At 39.8% G+C, this 12,903-nt stretch overlaps 1 protein-coding gene across 1 annotated transcript in view; it reads right to left on the bottom strand.

Annotated features, from left to right (window-relative positions):
- LOC139688367 (uncharacterized) overlaps positions 1-12,903 on the bottom strand; it is a 900,666-nt gene that overhangs the window by 689,722 nt on the left and 198,041 nt on the right. The window contains exon 2 of the mRNA XM_071585902.1: positions 1,294-2,533. Within this exon, the coding sequence (XP_071442003.1) occupies positions 1,294-2,469 (1,176 nt within the window). The 5' untranslated portion in view covers positions 2,470-2,533. The remainder of the gene's footprint in view (positions 1-1,293; positions 2,534-12,903) is intronic.

The following is a 12,903-nucleotide window of genomic DNA, read 5'->3' as shown; positions in this document are numbered from 1 at the left end:
AACGTTTCTTGCATTGAGGAATTTAATCACTGCCCTCACTTCACAACTGGCGGCGTTCTCAATTTTTTTAAACATTGTAAACAATCACAGAAACAACACAGGCAATGCTAGCGTCACGCAACTTGGCTCAGAGAAGGCAGACAAGCCACTGAAGCTATCTGACCTCGTCCAGCGGCTACTCGCGTCGTCAGCACTTCATGCGGCACGAACGGGTACTACTTTCCGGATGACCCTCGTACATGGCCACATTACAGCGATTACAGTTACGCATACTCGTACCTATTGAAAGCTATGTTGTAGAGAATCAGAAAAGAGATCATAACCTAAACCGCAAAGCTAGGCTCTTACTTAGTAATTAAGGAAATTGTGAATGTTGTGCGTTATATTGGTTCAATAGGATGAAATGGAAATCACTTTGGCGTGAAGACGAACTTTCCCAAAGAAAATCCAGCTACCGCTTAAGGTCATGTCTCAAGCACAGAAAAGGAAGCAGAAATTTCTTAGGTCTCTTTTGAAAATTTCTAGGGATACGATCTTTCCGTAAGCAACTACGGAGAAAGAACTTTCGAAGCACAGTAACCCACAGGCCATTACCATAGTAGGTCACTACATTTCCCTTTCCCCCGTCCTATTTCCCTCCATGCTAATTCACCTTAGTTTCATGGGCACGGCTTATCTCGTGAATAGGCGATTCCATAGGTTAAAATTTTGCATTGAAATGAATTGTAAAAATATTGTCTTTTAAACAGATTTGGAACTCAATTCCTGCTGTTAATCAATGACACTTCCAGATACAGGGTAAAAAAAGTGAAACGTTATTCATCGCATTTTCATAGGTTTCTGATTTCTAAATAGTCTTATTGATGGTGTTTTTGTACACAATCCGAGATTAATTAAATAGTCATTTATACAGATTTTATGAGCATTTTTCTCAAAAATGTCGTCGAAAATTTAGTTTTCTTTATAGTTGGTCACTACAAAAAATAGTTAAAGGCCAAAGAAAATTCCTTGTATAAAGATGGCCTATCAAATATATTTATTATATTTCACCTATAAGAATTGTTTTAGATCAAATGATGCGCATCTACCGAGTAATATTTTTCATATTATCCTCAGTTTTTGTAAAAATATATACATGCTCATTAACACAAGAATGCACATCTTCGAGGAGATCTTTCAGGAGAACACAATACGTGTATTTCCGTTATAATCCAAACGTGGAACAGTTCCCATAATCTTCTCAATGTTTAATTAATTAAAATTGATTAAATAAAAATATATATTTTTACTCACCCTGTATGGCAGGGAGAGTTCGCGAGTGAGGTTTCCTCTCCAAGCCCTGGATCCTGGTGGTAGGGATATATCGCACGAGAGGGCCTTCAGCCTCGACTCCACCCTCCGCTTCTCCTCCACTTCCTCGGCACTCATCCTTGACACTCCTTCATCAACTCCTTTCCCTCCCTCAGTCGAGGCCATCTCATCCTCCACGTCTTCAACCCCGCTCGATACCCTCTCACTCTTCAGCAACTCCCCGTACACTTCGGACGTGGCCTCCGTCTTCACCGACTCCGAAGTCACTTCCACGGCTGCCGTTCCCTCGCCTCCCCCACCGACGGAAACGACGCTAGCGCCCGTCCCCGCGGTCTCCTCTTCCGGCACCAGACTCGTGGTTACCGCCTCCGTCGCCTCCACCGTTGCAGTCTCCTTTCCGGTCGACGAGGTCGGGTCCTCAGTCGTTGAAATCTCTGTCTCGGTCGAGGCGGGAGCCGGCGGCGAGGTTCCATGCGACGTCACCGGCGGTCCTTGGGTGGGTGTGCCCGGTGTGAGGCGAGGAGGAGCTGAAGTAGTGGGCGGAGAAGACCCTTTCGGCGGGCGGGGAGGAGGTGCCGCTGTGGTTCCCACGGCCAGGGTGGTGGTCGTCGCGACCTCGCCGATTTCCTCCCGATCTCCTTTCACTCGGATCGAGGCCGTCGTTGGCCGCGACGCCGTGAATGTGGTCGTCGAGGGTGTCGCCTCCGTCGTCATTTCCGGTCGCCAAGTGGAGGATGTGCTTCCGATCCTGACTTCCTTGGTCACTTTAAACGTGCTCGGGGAGGAGGTGGCCGCGGCGACCTCGGCCTGGGTGACCTCAGAGGTCGGACCCCGCGAGGTACTGCTGCCGGCATACGTGGTCGTGGTGGTCGTATATTCCGTGCTGATGATGGATACAGGTGACCGCTGAAGCCGGACCGTGGTAGAATCCACGACCTCGAGCACCTCTGTGGGCGCCGCGGAGGCGTCCGTGGATGACGCCGCGGCGGTGGCAGTGGTGGGTCTACTCATCCCCACGGTCGTCGACGCGGCGAAGGCGGCGGTGGCGGCGGTAGTCAGGGTGGTGGCGGTGGTGATTTCTGGCGTCGTTGTCTTTTCTTGGCCGGAGGAGAGGGCCAAGGTCGCCAAGATCACCATCAAGTATGTAGAGATCTTCATGATTATCGGGGCGGCGATCTCTTTCGTCAGGATCAATCACACGCTTCCTCGATGATTCTTCATCCTATTGGAACCAAATAGATAAGGTGATTTTTAGTTGCTTCTGAAATATTTAGAATCTTAACTTTTCATGTTTCTAATATGATTAGATTTCATATTACATATGAGAAATAGTGGTTACAAAATAATACTACTCATGCATATATAAGTATTAAGAAACCTTGTAAAAGACAATATACGAGACAAACACATTAACAACATTAAATGAAAGAGGATCGTGGATAGAGTCAACTTTTTAAGAATATGTTTTCATATATAATAAATTCTGAAGCAAGTATACATAAAGTTATGAATGCTACATCTGGTTAAAAGTTATTGAAGTATGGAGCAAAGTCAGACATAAATGTGTTGAAAACCTTTTTTTCCCAACAGTGAACATGAAAAAACGAATCGGAAAACTTCAAAAACTCATTCGTATGCATTTGACTATTTTCATTCATTTTCCCCGCATACTCGTTACATGCTAATTTAGGGAAATTATCACTTCAAATTATTCTTAAAACATGTTCAAAAACATTTTACAACCCAAGTCAGGACTCGATTTTATAAAAAAACGGTAGTAAAACAATATGTCCCAACTTTTCTTAGATCCATGCAATTATTTGCAAGCCAAAGAATTATTGCAACAAATGAGACTAATCAGCTCCACTAGATGGAATAAAAATGCGTACGAGATGAAGCGAATTACTAGTGTATAGTTCTTATAATTTGTTCCTGTATCACAATTACAATGATTTTGGTAATCCACGGCAAGCATTTTAATTTTTTTATTCACAATCTAATCGCACAAAAAAGTGCATGAAAATAGTTGCCTCAGTAAAAAGTAACGTCATCTCTCAAAAAATAAAACTCTTCAGACATTCTAATACACTGCAAATTTCTTCTGTCATTCTCTAACCTGATTTTTTAACCCATTACCATTGCTTAAATTATGATTAAAGACTGTCTAGTGCTCACATTGAATGCATTGCTCTATTAAATCTCTACTGAGCGAGTTTTTTGTTTGAGCGATACCGGTTATGCCTCTGTTAAACACCGGAGAAGTAATTTTCTGAGCACAAGAACCTCCTAAGTATCACCAGGCGTAATAGGGAATGGAACTAAATTAGATACCGGGTGAGTGTACTGCCGGCCTTGTAAGACTTAGTAATTGGCAAGATCTACACTCAGTAATGACACCAAACTACTCTGAAACATTTCCATCCATTAGAGATAAGCAACAAAGGCAAATTACCTAACACCCCACGATTTTCACAGGGTAACGAACAAAACACTTCAACTAAATAATTTTCATCGCCCACCAAATCCATGACATGTCGGGAGAAATAAAAATAATAAAATTCTATGGGAGAAAAAAATGATCAAACAAAATCATACAATAAAAGGCTAAATGCTATTTTAATTGATCTCGATCCCAAAAGGAAATAAGTCAGTCAAATAAATAATCATACATATCTCGTAGAATGTTCGATCTTATAATTTTAATTTTATTATACAGTATGGGGCGACAAAAAAATATATTAAAAATGTCCTAGCATTCAGGATATTATTGTAAATCTAAAAACATTCTTTCGAAATGTTCAAATCTAGCATGGTCATTATTCAAAGTAGTAGTTCATAGACTTGAATACTGAATTCCTGGGGGCAAATTGACAACACAATTTTCCGCGTAATCCACATGAAGGGAGACAAAAGCATTTCCGATTCTATCTCCGTAAGCCAAACTAAAGTAACTGCAAGCACGAAAGGTAATGAAAATACATCTTTATTACTACCAGACCAATTTTCACATTTCAGCATGTTTTTCGCGATCACTAGCTATATTTGCGTTCTATAACTTGGAAAAAAGGGGAACCTTTTTCTCCACTCAATGCAATGAGACCTTGGAAGCACCGATCGATTTACGAGCTCGTAAAATGAACATCTATCTTCATCTTCCATGCGCTCTCCCATTCCCCTAACAATGCCTCATTAAAATTTTTCGCTGATAAATTAATAATGGGGCAGAAGGCAGTTGAAAGACGAGGTGTTTCGGGGTTAATTGGAAGCTGGTGATGGAGACCTGGCATCAGTTGGGAACGGAAGTGGAGAGGGGAATAAGCAAAGTAGATGAGGGTACAAAGGCAGGTTAGAAGAAGTAATCGATTGACGGCGAAAAATGCTGACATTCTGATCCGCTTCTCTGAAGGAATATACGTTTGAAACAAAGTGTAGCAGAGTTTGGGTCAGAACAGAGTTTGAGATGAAATCACTACTTTTGTGGACATATCATGACGTTATTTTGACAATAAAAGTAAAACTGAATTGAACTAGTCAAAGCGAAAAATAATATTGGATTTAATCTGAGAAATATTAATGATTTTTTTATTCCTAGAATCAGTTTATATGGTTTTTTGCAATATATTTCGGATATCTTCACCTTTGAAATGACTCACGAGCACTCTAAGCCTGCCTTTGAAGCCTTTTTCAAGCATTCAAATTACAAATCACTTTTTTGTGATAACTAAAATAGCTGAAATTAATTTACTTCTGTTGCCATACCAAGATCGAAAATTAAGTGCCTTTGAGTCTTTAATTCCTGTCCCCGTTAATCGGCAGAATATCTTTTGAGGACTGTTAAACTCCATTTCGTGTTCGCATCTACACCCAGGGAAAATAACAATGTAGAGTTCTCTGTCTTTGCTCATTCCCTTTACTATGCAATGAGAACAAACATCATTCCATCTAATTAAATTAACCTAACAAATTTGGCCAGTTTGCTACTAATAGTTATACTTAACTAACAAAAATTTATTCACATCACAATATGTTCCCTTCCCTAATCAAAGGTGCCAATTATATTTATTTTCGAAAATGATCCGTGATTTAATATAAAACCACTTCCCTAATTAATGCAAGCAAAATATAATTTTATCATGGGCGGCTTAGAGAATTTTTCCTTTCCCTCCATCAACTTCTTTCTCTTTCATAAAGTACAAAAAAATGAATCTCCTCTTGTCACTCACTATATGATATACATTTCAACGGCATGATGGTTAATTGTCCGTTTAAAATGAGTGCTTAAGTCGCTAAAAGGGACTTATGAGTAGGGAATTTTAGAGTTAGCCGGCAAATGTACACCCCAGAGTATCCTGGGCGTCATTATTACTATTTTTATTAGTATTCTATCATTTGAAATAATAATTTGGCTCTCCTAACAAATTAAAATATGACACCCGACATTACAATAAACCGCTCTTTAATTCCGCATACTTCCTTCCTCCTTTTTTTATTTCATCCAACATGCATATTCTTTTTCTCCCATACCTAATTGCTTAACGTTAGCCCCTCGTATATCACAGATCTCAACAAAACATTCCCTAAATCCATGTTTTCTGCCTCCCAGGATATGCGGGAAACCACCCAGTAAACTTCCACCTCACCCACCAAGCCTAGTACCACTTTGTTTGTTTATCTTTCCGTCTATTTGACTTTTTCCTTCCTTCGCAAACCCACATTTCATAAGTCTCAATTTACGCCTGTGATCTTGCTTAAATTACCATTTTTCCACGCCATTCGAAACCACACTCCGCATCAAAGTTTTAACGAGTCTTTTCTTAACATCCCTTTAATCAGGTCCTTAATTCTTGTGAAAGCCTCTTCGCCTAATACAATCATTCTTATTTCCCTATTACTTGGACCATCATAGTCCAAATCCCTGCCAACATAGGTAAACTATTCCTCATGCACTAATATTTTTCCTCCTATTTAAAGGTTTCAATCAGCATACCTCTTTCTTAAAAACCTCTAAACATTTTCGTTTATAATGGTTCTCGTCGTAGACCTAGCAATTGGTTTCAATGAGTTCAACAATGTTTAAAATCCCCTGGCTGTACAGAAAACTAAAACTTGATTATCCGGAAACCTAACTGATGTAATTCTCTCCATACCGACTTTTATTTCAACATCCAGTTCCTCCCACGCCATTTTCGACATTTCCTCAATATAAAAGTTAAAAATCACGGGTTTAAGTGTAAATCTCTATCTTGCCCTTCTTTCTAACGCTGCACTCTAGCTTTCCATCCGCCAATCGTACCTAAAATCCAATCGACTAATGTTCTCTACAATACATTCACTAACTCAGTACAATTTATTCTACCGAAGGCCTTCTCGAAATCAGCGAAACGGACTAATATGTTCTGTATATGTTCACTATGTTCCACTTTAACTCCATCTGAAATCAAACTAATAGTTCTATAGTGCCGATATTTAGTGCTTTCCCCATTTCTGGGATGAAATAAACACTGTTCTGACAAATTCATCAGGACTAACTCCACCCACGTAATTACTTTGAGCATATTTATGCTTTCCAGTCCTCGAAGTTCGAATAACTCCTCCACCCATCAGTCCAAGGGTCCATTTACATTCCCTTCCTCTACTACCTCATTCCTCTTCTCTCTCTCTCTCTTTCTCTGTTCACATAAACACATGCATTCTCTTTTATATCCCTAATTTCTGACTTGAAACGGGAAAACCAAATTTCGTCATTTCATTAAATTTAATTTTATAAAGCTGACTTTTGGTGGTCCATCCCTCACTAATGAAATCCGTAAAAATGAATTTTTTTTCTACTTAAAGTAACCATTGAAGCCGAAATAATTGATCTTCTGAAACCCCGATCCCACCCATTTAAATATTTACTTCTTTGCAAATAACCATACTTTAAAATTTCTAACCACAGTCACAAATATTTATGCCATACTTAGAATAACTCATATTTAAAATATCACGAAATTTAAAGCTATTGGGACGTTTAATGATGAATTATTTTAAATTCATCGAATAGGAGTCATTAATACTCGTAAGCTGCAGCAATAGAGCATATTGGGATAACACCAAATCAATTAAAAAAACATATAGGAAAAAATACGATGGAACTACTTTGATGGTAAGTTGTTCTTTTTACTATCATTAACTTATAATAAATTCATTAACTATACTATTGTTTATAGAAAAGTCATGACGAATATTTACCAACAAATATTTAACAATAAACTGAATTCAACAGCATGAGAAAACAACAAATTTCAAGGAGCAAGAATTAAAATGTCCTGTTCCGAATTTAATTAATTAAAACTTTATATCCAGGCATAGGGAGTGAATAGGAAGGCAGATCAAAATTATGTCTCAAAAGATATCTCACGAATACGTTTGCGGCAATTTATAGGGGTGGTAAAATCTTACGGAATTCAAAACTTATTTTTTTGAAGATTATAGTAGAAGTCTTCAGTCGGACCACGGCGATTTTCGTTTTTTTTTTCAGGAGACTTTTCATGATATCCTTGCAAAAGGGAACCTGATCTGATGAAATAGAGTCAACGGGTGAAGATTAAACGAGACTTTTAGCGGCTCTTCTGGCATTGGGAGAATGTTTTAAGGAAATGAAGTCTTTCAAAGACGTTTTAACGTATATGTCGAAATTACAAATTTTCTTTGGATTCCCTTTTAGCAATTTTTTACAAATATTAATTTTCAGATTTATTCAAAAAAGTAATCATCATTTCATAAAAAATATCTGGCTTATTAGAATTAAACACACCATGATTATTCAAAAGAATAGTCAGAATATTAAATTTTGATGAGGACTTTCTTTAATAACCAAAGATTTCCAGTTAGAAGTCACGCACTACATAGTTTTAATAAATCACCTTTGTGGCTGGCCTCCTTCCGTAACGACTCTCGAGAGGGTTTATACTCCACTCATCCCTTAACTGGGTGGGCGGGCTCTAGCGTGAGACGTTGCTCGTCGATCAACGCACATAAGCTTTGCCATAAAATATATCAATATGCACATTCGGGCTAACTACTGCGCAAGCAAACAGACCCAACAGCGAGTTCACATAGAGGGTGGGAAGCTAGCTGGCAATCAATCAATAATTTATACCAGCAGCTACATGTATGCTATGTATCTACATGATTCCGTGTAAACCACCGTTAGGGTGTGTGGCAGGGGATGCTCAAACGAGAGGCAGGCAGCATCAAAGATCAAATTTTTCTAAATTTTCAGTTACAACATATGTGTGAAATATTTCAAATAATGTAATTATAAACCCTACATGTGCGTGAACAACCCTATCTTAGCAAAATATACTTTACTACGCATGTAATATGAGCTGATAATAACAATAAAGAAATAAGGTTAGTTGAAATAATGAACAACATACTAGGTTACTTCGAATGCAATCAGAAAAATATTTTCCCAATACTACGGCCACTTACACAATACTCTGGACTCTCTGGTGGTAAAAATAATATCTTAAATCTGTTGCTTTTGATCTCTCTAATCTCATTGCCATAATCTCTCCTACCGTAGTACGATGGAGCTAATAATACGGTTTCAACAGCATCGATACAGTTGCTTCTAACTGATGCAACAGTTTCAAACTTTAATTACACCTTCGCTCCATGAGTGATTCCCAACATAATGCCTTCAATAATCGCAACAAGCTGCTCAGTTGACCCAAGCAACGTTTTTCCACATCTAGTTCATCAAGATAGTTGAACGCGATCTAATTCGGCGGTCGATCCAAATACATGAGAATTCCCATACAAAAAATGGTAGCATATTCTAAATTAGGTCTAACTGGCAAAACATAGCATTTTTCTCTAACTTTCTCGTCACATTTCCCAAACCCTTCAAACTCTTCTACATCCTAATGTTTTGCTAATTCGTCCAAACATACTCTGGGCAAGTATATTTGCATATATTAGAAGTTATTGATAAGTGTAATGCCCAAGTATTTATTCGAGTCTAAACTATCTATTTCGGTACATATTGTCGGCCATTTGTTGTCTTCAAGTACGTACTGACTAAGAGAGTACAACCAAGAACTGACCAGGGAGCACACGCGTGATCTATAGCAGCAGTGTATGCTTAGCCCATCTCTGAGTGAACAGTTTATTATCCCTTAAAAAATTGACCATAAATACTGACATTAATGTGATCTGCTTATTCTCGGAGAAAAATAATGACATTTCCATAAACTCTTTTTGCAGGTGGTTATCCTAATCTCATCAGCATGCTATCACAGATTTGACATTCTGATAACATCTACTTTGTATGTGGCAATAGTCAATCGGAAATCAGCGAATAATCAGAAATCATAATAGTAAGAAACCGAAGTCACTTTAGAAATATTAAAAACATTTAATTTACCAGTCAAAACAACATTAAACATCGCAAAGATATTAGGTATATTTGTAGGTGCATGTTGTGGTGTTTGCATCATGTGTGTGGGGTGTATGTGTTCTTGTATGAATGTATACCATGTTTTGTTTGTGAATATTATAAATTTTTGGCTTTAAAACGCAGTTTCCTTTTCTTTCTTAATTACGGGGGGTATCCTAACACCCCCCGCCATACGCTCTAGCGGCGGCTTGCGGGGTGTCAAGTAGATGTAAATTCAGAATAGTCAGATTGCTTCAATCATCAAAATTTTGAGTGATCAGGCAATTTTCATTCTATTCAATGCCAACCATCAAAATACACCAATATTTCTACCTCTCCTTTCTTTTTCACAATCATTGGCGAATAAAAATTCTCACTGCATAAACTGAACACTTTCACCTTCACATCGACTGATCTTATAACGAGCAATAGGAACCTAATGCCTGATCCTAAATTTCCCGTTCAATCTCTTTCCAAAAATTCAACAACCTTGAACTGCATTCACTCACGGATCCATTTTTCGACACACTATCTTACTCCATGGCCGCCTTCCGTCATCATTATTACGCAACTCGCACGTGCCTCCTCCCCTCCCGGTCGTCGGAGGAACTCGGGGAAATAACTCGCCATTTATTTTGCCCCACTCTCTCTTTTTTTTCTCCGGGACAACGTCAGGTGCGACGGTCGATTCTCCTTCCCTACACCCCTTCCCGTACCTTAGGCACACCCCCGAAAGCGGCCATCCCCCGTCCCCCTGTGGGGATGTGGGAGGGTGAGCGGCAACCGCCTCCTCCTCTTCGATCAGCGGGACACTCTGTGGGAGGGTCTGGCACTTGGAAGGGCAAGGGGTTTGGGGGGGGTCGGGGCGTGGTGGGTGAAGAGGGAGGTGGGGGAGGCGTGGCCTGGTTGACGCAGGCGAAGGCCACTACTCAGGGCGCCAGCGTCCGATCGCAAACATTTGTCACGACCGAGGAATATCAATCAAAAGCCAGAACACACACTGCAAGCGTCCACCTCCCCCTTCCCTCTCTCCGCCGCTCTCCCCCCCCCTTGCCAACGCACTCTCTCGCGAGCGGCGGAGGGGCGACGCTCCGAGCGCCCGAACCGCCCGGCGCAAAGTTTGCGCTGCACTTTGGAGTCAAACACAGTCGTGCATTGGAGGGAAGCACACTCGGCCGAGGAGTCATTATGGACTTGGCAGGAAGTGTAATGGGTGCGTGCGTGCGTGGGGTGAGGCGCCCGGCGAAGGGAAATACGTGGGTTCCACTAGTGTTCGAGGCGAAGGGAAAGAAATGATACGGTGGTTTAATTGGTCACGGCATTGTTTTCAAAGTGAGGTTACGCGTCACCGCTGGTGGGCAAAAATGTTGGTGAGAGTAAAATAAACGTAGTTTTTTTCTTCAAATGGAGCCGAGCGTTTAATAACAGCTCGTTTTCGTTCGAGGAGAGTTGCAGAAGCCAATGTAACGGATAGTTGACGACACTTTTTTCTATACATATTCATCAAATTTAATGAAGCCTTCAAATCTAAATTGCTCACTCGCTAAAATCCCAACAACTTTTTTTTGAGAAATAAACTCACAGTGAATTGTAATAAGTACATTTAGTGCTATCCCTCAGTGGCAAATATTGTCTGGTTTAACTCGAGTAGTAGTTTTTATGCGAGGCGACTGACAGCTAAGTTCATTTGCGCCATTTGGGATGGATGGGAAAGGAAGGGTGGAGAGAAACCCGGCGTCGGCATTAGCCTACTCTTGTCGAAAGACGCCAAGGGGTCCGCAGTTAAACGTCCCATCCGACGGACGTCACACTCTCTCTAAATGTTCTCCACAAAGCATCTCAAATAGAGATTTGTCTCCAGGATTTGAACCCGGGCCCTCTCGGTGGGAAGCTAGTACGGTAGCCACCGCTCCATCCTGACCCCCTTTGTTTTACTCGAAGTTCACTTGATTTCTTTACATGTTTCCTTGTCTTCAGCGGGCTTAACTTTCCTGGACGCAACGAAAATTGAATATGCTATTAATTTAGAAATTATACTCTTTTGTGAGCCATTGTAGTTAATGTTTATCCTAAATCATCTCTTATATGACACCATATGAATAAGGTCAATGGAGAAGAGATAAACATGCTACGCTTCGCCGACAATATTGCAATGACATCAGAAAACCAGGAGGATATTTAAAGGTCACAAGCATATTGGATCAAGTTCTACAAAGATACATAATGAACATAAACAAAACGAAGACTTAAATCCTAGTGCGTGGAAGAAAGAGGTGGAATATAGAAATCAAACTGAAAGGACAAAAATTAGAGCAAGCGGATTCCTTCACCTATCTCGGAAGTACCATCACATGTGACGGAAGAACATCAAGCGAAGAATAACTCAAGGTTAGAGAGGTTTCACAATGAAAAGACATCTGATGTATCCAAAGAAGATAAGAACTACATACGAGGAAAAAATACATTGCTTGGAAACATTCGTATGGAGCGTGGCACTATGGAACAGAGGCATAGACCATCGGAAAAGAAGACCAAAAAAGACTAGAAGCCTTCGAAACCGGGTGCTGGAGGAGGATGGTTAAGATCAAACGGTCGGAGAAAATAAGAAATGAATAAGGAAGCAGAGTAATAGATGAAGAGAGAGCCTTATAGAACACCATAGAGAAAAGAAGAACCAGATAAATTGGCCACACCCTGAGGCACAACGGATTCATGAAGAATATACATAATAGAAAGAAAAATAGAGGAGAAGTCCCAAGAGGAAGGCCAAGGGATAAATAAATGGGACAAATAAAGAAGAAAGTACATTGCAAAAAATACCAGGAAGAAAACCAATTAGCATCAGATAGGGTAGGATGGAGGGCTGCAGGCAACCAATCTTAGGTGATGAATAGGGAACGGATTGCATACTATATGTGATTTTCCTGCAATCATCTCGAGAAGAGGTATTTATAAAAGAGCTTATTTTTATAACTAGTAATAATTGAACTGGTAATTTAAACGAAATAATAAGTAGATAAATAAATCCTCGCTCATATTGGTTCCTTAACTTTATATATCATTAAGCAAAATTTTGATTCCTAGATACAATAATTATTTCCAGAAATAAAGTTTCAGTTAAATTGTTAAGATCCTGCTCGTATTCTAAAATAAGAGAAATAAAACAT

Source organism: Hetaerina americana, unplaced genomic scaffold, assembly GCF_022747635.1.
Source record: "Hetaerina americana unplaced genomic scaffold, ioHetAmer1.1.p SCAF_2, whole genome shotgun sequence".
NCBI classification, from domain to species: domain Eukaryota; kingdom Metazoa; phylum Arthropoda; class Insecta; order Odonata; family Calopterygidae; genus Hetaerina; species Hetaerina americana.
This window is presented reverse-complemented; position numbering and strand designations above follow the sequence as displayed.